This window comes from Sminthopsis crassicaudata, chromosome 2, assembly GCF_048593235.1.
Source record: "Sminthopsis crassicaudata isolate SCR6 chromosome 2, ASM4859323v1, whole genome shotgun sequence".
Taxonomy (NCBI): Eukaryota; Metazoa; Chordata; class Mammalia; order Dasyuromorphia; family Dasyuridae; genus Sminthopsis; species Sminthopsis crassicaudata.
In genome coordinates, this window is record NC_133618.1 from 598,833,556 (window position 1) to 598,850,118 (window position 16,563).

Genomic DNA, 16,563 nt, shown 5'->3' on the forward strand with positions numbered 1-16,563 from the left:
AGAGAGGGGAGGGAGGGAGGGAGGGAGGGAAGGGAGGGAGGGAGGGAGGAAGATAGTGAAATACTTAAATGCTATGTTTACTTTCAAATCAAGTGTGCAGAAATGAGGCAGCCAAAGGATAATCATTAATATGATTAACAAGAGTTCACTGGGAACTGGCATGACTTTAGAATCATTCTATCATTCAATGACTCAGAGCAACGAAAGGGGTAGGCATTTTAACTCATGTAAATGTTTCATGGTTGAGCCAAAGGGCATGTATTTAGAGTGCCAAGAACAGATACTTGGCAGATTTAAGATGCAGAATGGTAAAAATGGGCTCACAGGTTACACACTAGATAAATAGTACTATGGCATGACAGAGTCTGACCATAATAAACATGGACCAAATTCTCTAGTCTAATATTGCATTAACATGATCAATAAATGCAGGCTCCTATTGCTGCTGTTACCATCATTAGTCTCTCTCCTGTATTTCACACCCAATTTTCATTAAGTTGCAATTGTAATCTAGGAGTGGGGAGAGGGGGGGATTGCTCATGCATTCCTTCTATTCTATTCTCACCTCTAAATTTTTGCATATCTTTCCAATCCCAGCTGAAATACCATTTTCTAACTGATGATTTCTTTAAGTTCCCTAAGCTTACAGGAGTCTGTGCCTTCCCTTAATTTCCTTAGTACTCCAGACCTCTCTTACTAGACTTTTCCCATTATGGTTCTCACATTATACTTATCTATATGAATGCCTATAAATGCCAAGAGGCTGAGGACGGCAAGATTCAGAGAGCAAGGAAAAAACATAGCATAGAGCTTTTGTACCTAGTAGACATTTTGAAAAATATTTGCTGAGAATAATCTAAGAAAAATTAGATTTAGACTAATACCTTACCCCATAGTCCACAAAAATTAACAATGTATACTTGATTTGAATATTAAAAATCACACCATTAAAAATGAAAGAGAAATATTCATTTTCCTTTTACAGCTTTGAGTAAGAGATGAATTTTTAACCAAAAAAGGGATAATTCATATTTTAAAATAAAAGTTGATGATTTGTATTAAATAAAATTTAAGATTTGCATAAACAAAATGCATCTAGGATAAGAAGATAAGCAGTTAACTAAAAGGAAAATCTTTGTATCAAGTATTTAAGATATAAGGGGACAAGAAACCAAAATATATGATCAAAAAACTTTTCCTCAATACACAAGACATAAGTAAATAGTTCTCAAAAAAGGAATTTCAAATTGCCAACAACTACAGAAAAGAAAACTTTAAGTTATTAATAAGAGAAATGTAAATCAAAACACTGTTTTTCACCTTCTACCCAATTTGCCAGTAAATTGGTAATACAGATAGACTAATGCATTGTTGGTGGAACTGTGAATTAGAGCAATTCTAGGAATCGATTTGGAATTATGCAAATTATGCAAATTAACTGTTCATAACCTCTGAACCATATTGCCAAGCATATAACCCCCAAGAAGTGGTTGATAAAATGAAAGTCTCCAAATACAGTAGAATATGTCAGTGTTTTTTAAAAATAGTAGCCAACACCTAGAAACAAAGTAGATATCTATTGACTGGAGAATGTCTAAACAAATTGTGACAAATAAATGGAATAGAATTCTATGTTAGAAGAAATAATGAAAATGATAAACACTGAGCTGCGAGCTAAGTGGAACAATAGATAAAGTGCCTGGAATAAGGAAAACCTATTTCCCTGAATTCAAATCCAGCATCAGATACTTAATAGCTGTGAGATCCTGGGCAAGTCACTTAATAAATAGGTTTGCCTCAGTTCTATATCTGTAAAATGAACTGGAGGAGGAAATGACAAATCAATCAAGTACTTTGTCAAGATAACTCCAAATGGGATCATGTAGAGACAGACAGAGGTAAAACAACTCAAAAAAAAAAAAAAAACCATTGAGAAACATGAAAAAACTTGTATGAACTGATGCAAAGTAAAATATGCAGAGCCAAAAATGACTACAACAACATAAATGAAAGGAACAAACATTATCAAAAAAAATCATAAATGAATTTGGTCTCAAATAAGAGATAAAAGAAGCTACCTTCTTCTACTATAGAGGTTATGGGGGATAAGGGGGTCATTGATGTTGAATATTGCATATTAAGCCAAATTTTACTGATGTACTCATAGATTTTACTAAAAAAGTTTTTTTCTTCTTTTAAATTTTTTTTTGCTATGAAGTACAGTTTTCTGAGAAAGAGAAGTGAGAGAGCTACAATTCTAAAGAGATCAGAGTCAGAATTCTCCTCCCTGAAAAGGGTTCCCCCTAGCCTCCAGAGTCGATTGCATGGGGCATAGTTCAATGATGAAGCCATAGGCGCTACGTCACCAAGTCATGTAATCCATCATTTAGCCATGCTGTAAATATTCAGTTCTTTGAGCCCTCACTCAAATGTCACTCCCCTAAGCCTTTAATCATCCCTAGTGCCCTTCCCTGGACTCCATCCAAACTGTCAATGTCTTTCTTGCGCTTAGATCCAAATTTGGCATCATGTATTCCAAATGGAGTTGAACCCAAACTGCTAAGGGAGAGAATATTATTTTCCTCAGCCCAAGACACTAAACCTTGGCATCTACAGCTTAGTAGATCATTGCCTTTTTTTAACATCAGAGCATATGGTAAGCTTGCATGTAGCCTGCTATCCATTATTACATCAAGCTCTCCCTGGGTGTGATTGCATTCCTCACCCGTCCCTCCCTCTTAGAACACACACGCACAGTTTATTTCCTAGAGCAGCACCGTGACAATTAATAAGCTAATATTCACAAATTTCTTATTAAGATGATGAGCACATTTACAAAAACTGGATATTTCTAAATTCTATGGGTAATCAATACTACCTATAGTACCAATGATTCTTACTTTCTCCTTTCAGTGACCCAATTTTTGATTCTTTGAACTATCACCAGTTTTTCCTTTTAGGCAATGCTTATCCTAGATGCATCTTGTTTATGCAAATCTTAAATTTTATTTACTGCAAATCATCAATTTAATAAGCTATGGCATTTCCCAAATGCATCCCCCTGTAAATCCCAAACAATAATTATCATTCCTGTTAAGCAAGTACCACACTATTTTAACTGGTCATTCCTTAAGAGCCCTAGAGAATGAAGTTCTTATTAACTCAGGAAAAAAGAAAAACAAAGGCATTTTTAAAACAACTACAACCAAAGCTACCCTGTCCCAGTTGTGTGAATTCTTTGAACTTAAAGACAAAATATGTGGTCCAAGCAGGTTTTTCTGAATTCTTCTTCTTCCTTTTTTTAGGTCTAAATACCTTATGAAGGATAAGTAAGGTACATTTTAAAAGACCTCTGCATTTTAAAGCATTCTACAGGGAGGGGTTGCTATTGGGGAATCCTTCTGGCACTCACTTTTCAGACACAGGCCTTCACAACAGGCAGGCAGACTCCAGCAGGCACAGAATCTACAGGAGTCCCCACTTGGTCCTCCCTACCCCCCTCCAAGCCTTAGGGCATGTTATCTTTATTCTACATCAGCCAGAAGAACTGGACTGAAAAGCACAGGAATTTAAATAGTGCTCTCAAGAAGTATGTTTGCAACGATTTTCATGATGAAATTGAAAGGAAAAAAAACACTTATTTTTGTCTTCTTAACCAAACACAAAAACAGAATTTTACCAAACAAACTATACCTTTTCAGCTAAAATACAAAACCTGAGTCAGAAGTGGGCTTTTTCTAAATTCCTCTGCTTACTTTCCTCCCTCTGCTTCTTTGGTCACATCAATAGGCTCTCCAAAGAAAAATAAAGGATGTTTGAACTGACTCAAGATGAAAAGACCTCATATCAAATCCTGACAGTCCCTTAACCAGCTCTTTTAAGAGTTAAACTCGGTGATAAATCAGTTCACTTCCCTAAGCCTCAGTTTTTTGGTTTTTTGGTTTGTTTGTTTGTTTGTTTTTTCTGAAAAATGAGGAGTTTGGATTCAAAGTCCCTTTCAACTATAAATCTCTGAGCCTATCTATGATCCTGTGAGGGGGCTGAACTGGATGGAATCTCAGGTTGGATTCCCTCTATGTAACTATAATTCTGTTAACATAAAAACACTTGGACGAAAAGACCATGATTAGTCACTCTTACAATTAACTTGGTCTATATAACATGAAATATTTTAACATTCCAAATATCCAGTACTGATTGTATGTAGAAAAAAAAACATTCAAATGACTATCATTTTTCATCTGGAGGTTTTCTTGCTCTGTTAGAAGCAACTTAATGTGTCTTAGTGCTGCATATTTCCCCTCTTCCTCCTTCTAGTTTTTTGAATCAGAGGCTAAGGTGCTGTTAGCATAAAACTTGAGAAACTCTATGATATTCACATTTCTATCTAATAGTCAGAATCACAGAAACCAAGATATAATTCAACCCTTATCAGCACTAAAACAAATATAGTATTATTGAAGTGACACTAATCCATTATGTGGCATTCATAAATAAGCCATTTTGTGGAAGGTTCAAGTGAAAACCCTTAGAAATCCTACAGAATAGAAATTACCCCCATTTTCAATGTGTTTAAATGACCTGAACTTTTAGTGTATTAAGAGGGCTGGGACAAGGCAGCTTATCAAAATGTAGATGTGGAAACAAATGCAGGTTAATGCTTAAACAGTCAGATTGATAGTAATAGGTTTGCTTTTTAGGAGGTATATTGAGAGCTTGGCCCTGGGGATCCTTGATGCTAACAACTAAAGAAACTCCTCATTCCATTTGGAAAACAGCCCTCTCCTTCTTCCAAGAGAGTTTAGGTAAGGAACTGTGGATCACAAAACCATACAATACACTGGCCCTCTCCATGGAGAGTCAGTTTCCTTAGTCTTTAGCCCCTTCCTTTCTCAAAGTCTGCACAAAGCCTTACACATATACAAAACTGTGCCATGTTAAATAAGTGAGTGGAATTTATTTTTCTATTCATTGATTCCCATCCTGATTTTTATTTAAGATTGGGAAACTATCCTAAAATTTTCAACTCAACCCCCAGTTAATCCTAGGATTAATTGGGATCTGAACTCACTGGAGGGAAAGCAAGAAGTTTGTCAAGGTTTATCACTGGTGTTAATAGTATTATTATCTGAAAGAGTAAAATCAGAATGGGAAAGGCAAAGACATCTTTTTTTACTTCTCTTGTTCCATGATCACAGAGAGTTAGATATATGATGATAATTGAAAGATAGAAAAAGCCAAGGAGACTATAGCATGCTAGTATGAGTCCTAATGATTTTATAACTAGATTTATTATGCACTTGGAATTCAGAATTGAAATTTGCATTAGAAAGGTTTTAGAATAGTATTTCAATGACCTCAAAAATGTAGTTCAGATTAATCTGCCCACAAGGCAATAAATGGGTTTAACTATGATTAATAGGAAAAGATGGCATAATGACTGGATTTTCCTCTTTTATGTCTGAAATAAATATGGGAAAAATTGTTTCCGGCTGTTTTATATTATTAAAGAATACCTCAAGTATTTTAACAAAGCATTTTTCAACCCTAGTTTTAGAGAACAAAGCTAATTTATAAGCCTTATAGGTCATACATACACACATGTATATAAACACTTTTGTCTAATAGGTCATTAATAAGTTGTGTGTATGTGTGTGTATATTTAAGCACAATAAAAGGTTATATGCCTGAGTATGTATGAAAATCCTTTTCTTTCCTTTGTCTCAGGCATTACCTAGCAAGACATTGGGAAATAAGAAGCTTTAGTAATTCAGCTAATTTCTTGATTTTCTGCTGATACATTATAATCAATCATTCAATGTTTTGTTGTCGTTGTTGTTGTTGTTGTTGTTGTTGTTGTTGTTGTTGTTGTTTTTTCCCAGAAACTTAGAATCAAATACAAGAGCTAAAAGAGACATCATTGGCCCTCTGGTCCAAAACATACCTGAATAAGAATGTGCCCTAAAATACTTCAAAAAAGAGGCCATTTAGCTTCTGCTCAAATTGGGAATCTAACCACTAGAATTGTCTAAAAAATATAAGGCTTTAAATTTTAGACTTTTTTTTTTGTCAACCTTTGAATGCAATTATATAAATGATTAAAATCATTCAGTGTTATGTAAAATTTATGGGATTGCCTGTCATCAGGGGGAGGAAGTGGAGGGAGGGAGGGGATAATTTGGAAAAATGAATACAAGTGATAATGTTATAAAAAAATTACTCATGCATATATAATGTCAAAAAATTTTATAAATAAATAAAATTTAAACAAAAAATAAAATAAAATCATTCAGTGTTAAAGCTAAAAATTAGAGAAATTCAGTTTTTTTGTTTTGTTTTGTTTTGTTTTTTGTTTTGGGGGGTTTTTTTGCTGTGGCAATTGGGGTTAAGTGACTTGCTTAAGATCACACTGCTAAGAAACGTTGAGGTCAGATTTGAACTCAGATCCTCCTGACTTCAGGGCTGGTACTCTATTCACTCCACCATCTAGCTGCCCCCAGAAATTCAGAATTTCTTAAACATTTTTGTTTTATGAGCCCTTTTAGCTGGTGAAACCCATGGATTCCTCAGAATAATAATTTTTTAAAATTCATAGTTCAAGGAAATGTAATTTTCAACTAAAGATTAGTGAAAATAAGAGTGGATTTTTTCCCATACAAGTTCAGGTTAAAGACACTCATCTAATTCCCAAGAGGTATAATTTCCTCTATATTAAATAAAAATCCATGGATAACAATTCCTAAAATCAATATACTACAGCAAACCACCCACAGTTACATCTTTGTTGGTAGAACATATAGTTTTAAATAAATTGTTCCTTAATCATAGGCTGGTCTGTTTCTTTAGTCAACACAAGTGAAACAAAAAGCATGTATATTTTACTAGGTATTTTCTGCAAAATGAGGTTCCTGCCATATTTGTAAGCTAGATTTTGTTTGGGTTTTTTTTTCCTTTCCTTCCCTTAACAGGCCTCCTTTTCCTAACATCTCAAAAGAAGTTGTAAATCGATGGACGGTGGCCAAGTTACCCCACTCATAAAAAGGTGGAAGGTGCTAGGCAGCTGTGCTGCTAGAGCTCAACGACAGTTTATGAAGTAAGCAAATTTATAAAGAAACACTCACAGAAACAACCAGTGTTTTTTATGGAAACTTTCTAGAAGTTACTTTCTGCAAATTTACATTTTGGAAAACTTGACACTTTCTTTCCTCATTAAGAGAAAATGGAAAAGAAAGAGCAACTGTGTGAGGAGATTGTGAAGTGAGCAGTTAATATTGTATGTGAGAGGTTTTGTATGTGTGTGTGTGTGTGTGTGTGTGTGTGTGTGTGTGTGTGTGTGTGTGTGTGTATGTGTGTTGTTTTTGCTCTGTGCTTACACTCAGCCTGCTAATCTGAAAGATCCCTCAAGAATGAAAAATCCTAAATTTTTTGTGAGTGTCCTCTTGGGCGAGTCAATTAACCACTATAAGTCTCAGTTTCCCTGTCTGTAAATGTCTTCTAAGACCTTGTTCAGGTCAGATCCTAAAGTACATTTTCATTAATGACATTTTTGGAAGAGCAATAATTAAGCAAAAACAGAGCTAGATCTAGAGGTAGACAGTTAACTAGAACACAAGTCACAAGAAGGCAGAACAAGTCTCTTTTCACTTTTACTTTTTGTCAAATAACTTATTTTTAATTCTGCTCTCCAAGGTACATAGGTATTTTGCCCCACATAACTCAAATCACAGGTGAAAGAGTAAAGGCTCAAAGATCCCTGTGCATCTATCAATGCTTTGTCCTGAACCTAGAGATGATGGTGCACCAGCCACTGGAAATTCCATCAGATAAAGGGCAGGTTGAGGGAATAGAAGCAAGAAGATGTGTGTCTTAACAAAGTAGCCATTTTCTATCAAGATCTCAATAAATAAGAAATAATCTTCTCCCCTATCAAACAACTCAAGTACTAACAATAGATACCTCTTTTGCTTCAATTACATTTGTTACTTAGTTTAATAAATTATTAGGAATGATTCTACTTTAAATAATACTATTTTGTCAGAAGATAGAAATATTGTTTCCCTGTCCATTTACCTCTGGTCTAGAAGCTACCAGCTTTCAGTAATCTCTAATGTTGGGTATCTGAACATAACTGCACTCAGTTTACAAGGTCTAAACTAATACCATCCCCCTGTACAAAATGTCTTGTGGTTTCCCCTAATTAGAAGTGATCTCCCTTCCCTAGATCACAGCACCTCTAAGCCTTTTGTACTCTAACTTGTCACTGAAATTTTTCTCTCTGTTAGTTGTTCATAAAAAAGGAACCATGTTTCATTCATCTTGGAATTCTCTTTAGAACCCAGCACAGAATTTTGCATGTGGGTATGAATAGATACTGGATCTCTTGATTTATTTGATATAAGAAACTCCTAATTGAGTTCCTTTACTCATTTTACTAATACAGGTTGACACTTCTTTGCAACTTTTAGTCTAGAGCACCGTAGAGTCATACAATCAATATATGTTAGCAGAAAGACTTAAACTCAAATCTTCCTGACCTCAAGATCTTTCTACTATACCATGCTGGCTCATGTCAAGTATTCAATAAATACTTACAATAAGATCTGGTATTATGTTATGGAAATGCTTATTTTATTCCATAAATTAAAAATTTTAAATTAAAAATATATATATATAAAACCCCTGAATCAAAAATGCCCAGTGTTTGTCGACACTCCCTGCTTAATGACTTTTTGACTCTCCTGGAACAAATATTTGCCTTTTAATAACAGCCAGATCCATAGACACCCACTGTTGCCTCTGTGCTCTCAAGTTTAACTGCCTTTAAGCAAAAGAAACTCTCAGAAACAACAGCTAAAGAAAGAGTTAAAAAGAAGCCCACAAGCAGCTGAAATCACCATTGTGATCCTGGAATAAAAAACACTTTGTTGGAACCAAAGCAGTGACATCCTTCTCCATCCTATCAGTGCCAATATCTAAACAAAATTCTTTTCTGCAAGACCTTTTGGGCCAAATCAACCACTACTATCTGGCACCTAAGCACAGACCTTAATTAACACACTTATGGTTCAAATTCACTGTCAACTTTTCAAATTGGCTCACTGTATTCATCTGAAAAGATCACCAAATTTTAATCATCTCAAGTGAGTCATGGAATCAAACTTCACCTCACTCTAATTTCATAAGAATCTCCAAAGATGGGGGAAGTTTATTAACTCTGACTTCTCTGATATTTCCTAATAAGCTAGAAAATGTTTCACACTCAAATCCTTCCTCCTAGCTCATCTACTATTCATAGTACAAGGATTGTTCATATATTTCTCAAATTCTGCTCTATGTTTCAGGTTTTATAGACCATAAACTGCAGAGAAAACTGGCTCTCAACTTTTGACCTTTCTTTTGCTAAACTCCTTAGAAAGAACAATGTAAATGGTGGCTGGGTAGTCCAGGTTCTAACCAACCAAAATCTCCATTTTGTTGTTGTTGTTGTTTATGTTCTGAAATCCTACTTCTACATCCCAAGAATTTCTGAAAGCTGAATAAATAATTTTGACATTCCATCTAGGATTTAAAGTCTAGAGAACTCTCATAAGAACTGATGTTGTTTGCTGTTTTTATTATTTCTTTTTAAGTCAGAGCTAGGATTTTGTTAAAGCAATGTGGTGAAGGGGAAACCATGCTGAAAAGGAAGAGCAGGGTTCAAATTCTGCCTCCGACCTTAATAATTAATGATATAACCTTATCCATAACTTTCATTAATTTTCTAGTCTACAAAATGTGGTAACAATATTTGCAGTTCCTTCTTGTCAGACTATTTAGATATTATTTGTTTAGTAATGAATCAAATTAGTCAGATCTGTAGAGTTTGAATTTGGTTTGGGAGTTAGGGGTTGTGGAAATTAAGCATGTACAGCAAATAAAATACATAGCACATTTTGGAAACTTTACAGCAGTATAGGTCATCAATTCCCATTATTCTCATCAGATAGAAATAGAGATGTGTGAACTGAGATGGGGTTTTTTTGAGCCTTTTTTGAGTCACTGAATTTTCCTGTTCTAACTCAATTTAATGCTTACATAACCCCCAAAAAGTATTAAACTTAGTCTGAAATCTTAATCCAAACAAAAAAAAACTACAATTAATTTTTCAATAATAAAGAAAAATGATAGAGAAGGGAAGCTCATACTCACAAATATATTCTTTAATTGTTACTTATACAAAAGTACAAATAATAACAAAGATTAATTACCTTATATCCACCAATTCGATGCTCCTGCTTGAATTCTTTCCCATTCTTTAACCATCTCATACTTGGTACTGGGTTTCCTCCAGCAGGACAACGAAATTTCACTGTATTAGCTGCTGGGACAGCATGTAGCCGTTTTTCCATCTTCTCTGTGTGAGTCCAGTATGGTGCTCCTATTCCCAAAAAATCATAAAAAAGATTCCTCATCAACTATACTGAAAACTCTATCAAAAAATGTAACTCACCTATGAATGTCTTAATATTTATGAATCTTTTTAAAAATGAAAAACAATTATGTGATATTTATCTTAGGAAAGGATTTTCAAAAATCTACTCAACATAATTAAAGAGAATCATCTATAGTTATATTATTTATTGGTTTAAAATACATTTCAAAATACTTGTTTCCAAGATTTTTTTCTTTTATTGCCAAAAAGACATTTTGAGTTCAAGTATCAATCTATTGACCAATCAAACAAGTATTATGTGCCACATGCTGTGCTAAGTGCAGTAGATACCAAGAAAAAATAATAAAATAGTCCCCACCGTCAAGGAACTTATAGTCAAATGGAGAAGACAACATATATATAAATAGTTATTTTTAAGATATATAGAGAATAGATGCAAAGGAAAAAGACACTAGTAGAAAAGAACTAGAAAATAAGTATTTCTAAGGAGAAGGCAACAGTAGCTAGGGGGAGTAGGAGAAGTTTCTTGCAGAAGACAACTTTTGAGCAAAGATTGAAGGAAGTCAAGAGATTCTAAGAGGCAGAAAATATTTTTTGTGATATGATTCATGTACAGTGATGCAACATATATAATTGCAAATGAGATCTTTATCTAGAACCTGTTAAATACAAAATCAAAAAGTGATCAATGTATTCAAATTTCTGCTAAAGCCATATGATCATCCCACAAATTATTTTGAAACCCCCAAAACCTGTAATTGCTTTTTGATCAGACCAATTTGAATACTATTTCAATAAAAAATAAAGGCATTTTAGCACACTGAGCTTTCTTTTTTTTGTAGTTATAAAATTAGAGCAAAGTCCTTCATGTCTAATAATAATAGATTAAAAGTAGGTTTCACTCTAATACATGTAAGTAATCCCATCACCACAATCACCATCAACAAATGCCTTTCATGAGGAAATGTATGATAGTGCAAGCTTTGGCCAATGCCATGTGATGCTGTTTTAATATTTAATATTACCTTGTGCTGTTTTTAAATTTTTATATTATTATTTACCTTTTTATCTGTTTATAAATGTTTCATGAATATAGATTATAAATTCCTTGAAGACAGGGGCTAATTCATACTTCTCTATACCCCAAAGACTCTTCTCTTATTTGCTGCCCTATGTCAACTTCTTCCTACATTCATAGTGGAGAACCAACAAATATTTGTTATTGCTACTGAGAAGAACATGAGTGATCTGCAGTGCATAAAGCCCCAATTAGTAAGTGGGAGTCAGCTAAAGTCCAATATTAAAAATATAAGGGGTTTATCCAGGAACAATGATGGCAGTCGGTAAAGAGCTCTTCTCCAAGTTATGTCTTGTTCTACGTGAATGGTTGTGCAATGATTACCTGCACATTCTTATCATTCCTCTGCTTCAAGTTCAGGAAACATTCAGTATTCAAAATACCCTATTTCACTATTGCTCTTGAAATATGGTATAAACGATATTTTTTTTCATATATCTTCTTTTATCTATTGAGATACATATATTTATGAACATTATGTGTGTCTTACCCATTGTTTGTTTGGTTTCTTGTACACAAAAGCAAGTGATAATTGAACTGTTTTTTCCCCATTGAAAACTCTTTGACTCTGGGTTTTGGATGTACTCCTGGTACTGCATATCTCAAGAGCTGATTAAAGGGTATTTAATTACTAAAGGGTTCAGGGACCTCTAGAGTACAATGAAACAATTCCTTTGATCTATCATTTTAAGCGCCTTATTTATTTTCTATTTACAAATCCTTCTTCATCTCTAGACCAATAAATGTCTCAATATTTGGAGGAGAGGTTATTGCAAGAATGAAATTAATAATTTTTAAATCTACCAGAATGGAAGAACAATAGTCTCAGTGCTAATAATTTGAATGTACAGAATACTATTCCTTGAATTAGTAAAATTCATAAGATCATTCTCTCATCCGACTTCAGTTACTATGGAGTTGCTCCTTCAAAAGGTTTGTCTACTAAGAACAGGCTAAAGTAGTACCCTGCTCAAAATGCTCTGGAATCTTCAGTAAAAATGGCTACATGGAGGATTTAATGGACAGAACCAAGAGTGATTATCTACATCCTACTCATCATGCAAAGAACTTTATCATTGCATAAAATAATTGTTCACAATCACTGTAAATTGTGCTTGAACCATACATGCAAAGGATGTCTATATAGACCCTAGTAATGCATTCCTTTGTGTTGGCACTCAAGGGATGATTTAAGGACCAGGTTGAAAGAATTCCTTTGGAACTCTTGGCAGGAAGCCATTGCCCTAGAGTAAAATTTCAAATACCATCTAAACTGTACCCATAAAATCTGTTCATGCAAAACAGACATTTATATGTATCCATTGCATATGTGTAACATACTCCACTTATAATCTTAGAGACAGTAATTTTTCTTGGGATAGGGGGTAGAGAATAAAACAAAATATGATCAAGGAAATGAAAACTGTAATCAAAATGTTAACCTCCCCCCACCCTCTGCAACTTGAAATTCATGACTTAATTCAAAGTGATTGCAAACTTACTCAAATTTTCATAAGATGATACTTAGCATAAGAAGGGGTTTGTCAAGATGAACTAGTGCAAAACCCTTATTTTAAAAAGGGGAAAACTGGGACTTACCTAGGATCAAAAGACTTTCACCCCAAGTTCACACAGGTAAAAGAACAGGCTCAGGAAATACATTTTAGTGGAAAGAGAGGAAGCCTATAGTTCAAGACCTCAGCAATTACATCAAGGACATGAACTACAAACTTCTCCTTTTTCCTTGCCAAATCCAATGCCTTCTTCTTTCCTTCCACACATGACTCTAAAGCACTGTGGAAACAGAGAAACTAAACCCTGAATTTTTGATGATGTAAGTGCCTCAGCAATTCACAAAGGTAGAGACACAGTGCCTTTGTTCATCCATTTACACAGTAAAATCCAAACACTCAGATTCTGACCCACAGAGAGATTATCTTAAATGTGATCCTCCTACAAGAAACAAGCAAATTTATAAAAACTATGTGTTTTTCTGATGAGGTTTTTTCCCCCTCAGATGTCAAAGCTCACTGGCTTTTTACAAGTAAGATACCAAGAGAAAGGAAGCATTTGATCATTTTGCAATGCCTCCTTCCTGAAATAAATCAGATTAATGTGGAATTTTTAGTACTCGAAGGGTCCAGAAAAATAATTGTACTTTAAGCTTAGCCCTGGTTTCCTTTCCTTCATTAGCAGCCTAATACTCCACTATAAACTCTTTCATTCTTCAAATATTTATAGCAATTCTTGTAGTCAACCCATGCAAAAATCCAGGGGGCCCCCACTGAATTAAAGTACAGCTGGGAAAAAACAGAACAGATCCCTTAACTAGCTCCTTCTAACTAAAGAAAATGGTTCACAACTAAGCCATGGGCACAGTGTATTTAAGTGATTTTTTTTAACTTCATGAAAAAGCAACTTGGTTTGAAAGTCAATGAATTATAAAAGCATTAATGATTTTCAATAGTAGATTAAAAGAAACAAACTTCCACATAGTAGGTTCTCAAATATTGACTGAGGGATAACCCTGTTAAAATGAAAATAGACAAAGAAAATGACAGTTTGTTTGAAATGAACCATAGGCATCTTTAATAGTATTGCTTTCCCTAAGTTAATAGTACTTTCATGAGGAAAGGGTATTCTGAATTCATTTAGCAAGAGAAAAGAGAGTTTAAATTTACAACAATCTATGATTTCATCAATATAGAAATCCCCTCCTCCAATATAGATTAAAACCAGTCTATAAGATAACTTTGTAATTTTTCTAAGATTCTTCAGAGAAGTTAAATATTTTGTCCATTGTCAAAGAGCCACTCCACTTTCCCACAGTTTATCAGGAATAAGGCCTAGACTTATAATTTCATTAATAGAAGGAACACAAAGAAGAGACAGGTAGACTCATCCTCTGTGACTTATTGCCTCAGAATTGTCCAGAGCAGTAAAAGAGCTAATAGACTTTCCCAAGGACACCCAGCCAATGTATATTGGAGGTGAAACTTTTGAACTCAGGTCTTTCTGGCTCTAAAGCTAGTTCCTTCTCCACTTAACCACACTGCTTCTCATATGATATGAATTTAAAATGTATAATAAAGCATTTGGTAGTTCAAAATCATATTCTTTTGACCACTAAAATAATAATTTACAAGTTCAAAAAACCTATATAAAAGTAATTAATATGCTTATCTATATTAAGTCAGTTCATATCTTTTGCATCAAGGTTTTGTTTTTAGGTTCCATAGCAAAAACCTTCCTAAAATTCAGCCTCTTAAACACACATATTTGGATACACCACAGGCCAAAACAGCCTTTGAAACATAACAATTACATATAATAAAACCTGTCATTACATGGTTGGCCTATGATGCAAGGTTTGGTTCCATCATCCAGTGCCAGTTATATATATATATTTTTTTTTCCTTGACCTATAAAATAAAACATGTACTTACACATAATAAGCGTATAGGCCACTGTGACTGCCTCGACAGTATATCCTTACATACTAGGCAATCCTGCATTTTAGTTTTTTATATTCTACCCTAAAGACTCAGCTTGTCTACTAGACTCAGCAGAGGGGTAGGGAAAAACCTAGTAGTTTATACCAAAATGCAGGTTCAGAGAATGTTAAGTCTGTAAAAGGCCAAGAGGATTTTCTATTCCAACACCCATATTTTACAGATGAAGTCCAAAAAGGCTAAAGGGAGATCTTTCAAGTCTAGTTAGTTACAGAACTAGAATTATGAAAACGGAGGCAGCAGGATGAAATGGACAGACCATCGAACATGGACACGTATTCCAGTTCCACTAATTGAAGGTTTTTGGGCAAATCACTGAACCTCAAATTCCAGCACATAGCATGATGCCTGGGACATAGCAGGGGCTTAATAAAAACCTGTTGATTGATTGATTGGTTTCTACTATAAAACAAAGAGGTCAGACTAAATGATGTTTAATGTCTCTTCCAGCTTGAAATTCTATGCTCTCCTGACTCTCTGCCCAGTGCTCTTCCACCAATCCACATTGCCCCTTGAACTCTCCCAGGGTAATTAAGTCAAAACTTCCAGATTTATGTCTGCTATACGTCAGTGTCTGCCAACTCCTTTTCTTCAATTGATGCAAAAAAACAAAAAACAAAAACAAAAAAGTCACAAATCTCTATTTGTGGATCAAGTTCTCAAACTCCCAGCAACATTATTAATTCTTCTGTGTTTAGCAAAGTTCATAACGAAGCCATTTTTAAAATTTGCAATAATTGGTACATGAGAACCCTTTGGTTCATAAGGAAAACTCATTCTTTGTGAGATAGTCACATGCTTTCAAAATTTATCAGTTATCTCCATACCAGTCATTACACAGGAAGAGCAGAAGAAGCAAGAACACAACACATACAATGAGTTACATCTTGTTTTAGAAGACTACTTTTAAAATATCTTGCTGATCAGGGAGACATGTGATTAAAGATGCATTAAACCTAATCAATTAAGTTTTGTCAATGTGAAGATAATAAACCAACTTGCCCACTAATTCCCCCTAGGGACTTATTAATGTCAGCCTCCACAGAGAAAAATCTACAAGTTATCTCTGCAGTGTGATTAAAAGTGAAGACTACAATAAAGGACACTAACGTGTATTCATCTACTTTAACTTGAGCAATGGGATTTCTCATGAAACAACAAAGCAAAATTTAAATTATGTAACAAATTTCAAATAACTAATATTGTGCCACATTTTTTTTTAAAAAAAAGTAGACATTACCAAGAAATTAATATTTATAATAAAACATGGGTATATTTTCCTACCAAGTTAATATCTCAATTAGCAAAAAGTTGTCTGAATATATTATCTGAATAATTAAATGATTAACCAATGAAATACAATTGGAATCTCAGTATAGATTTTGGATCTATCTTATTCATAAACACAAACAAAAACAAATCCTTTCCCTCGTCTTTCTTGACTGGTAGTAGTTACTGTGACCTAAAAGTAAGCTAAAAATTAAAAACTGTTGTTCCTCAGTGATACCCTAAAGAAGTTTAAAGGATTGGCATTTCCATAC

At 34.2% G+C, this 16,563-nt stretch overlaps 1 protein-coding gene across 15 annotated transcripts in view; it reads right to left on the minus strand.

Moving 5' to 3' along the window:
* Nucleotides 1–16,563, minus strand: part of FGFR2 (fibroblast growth factor receptor 2) — a 163,419-nt gene that overhangs the window by 58,310 nt on the left and 88,546 nt on the right. For all 15 annotated transcript variants that reach the window (XM_074295741.1, XM_074295746.1, XM_074295747.1 and 12 more), the window contains one exon: nt 10,248–10,417. In XM_074295741.1, coding sequence (XP_074151842.1) covers nt 10,248–10,417 — 170 coding nt within the window. The remainder of the gene's footprint in view (nt 1–10,247; nt 10,418–16,563) is intronic.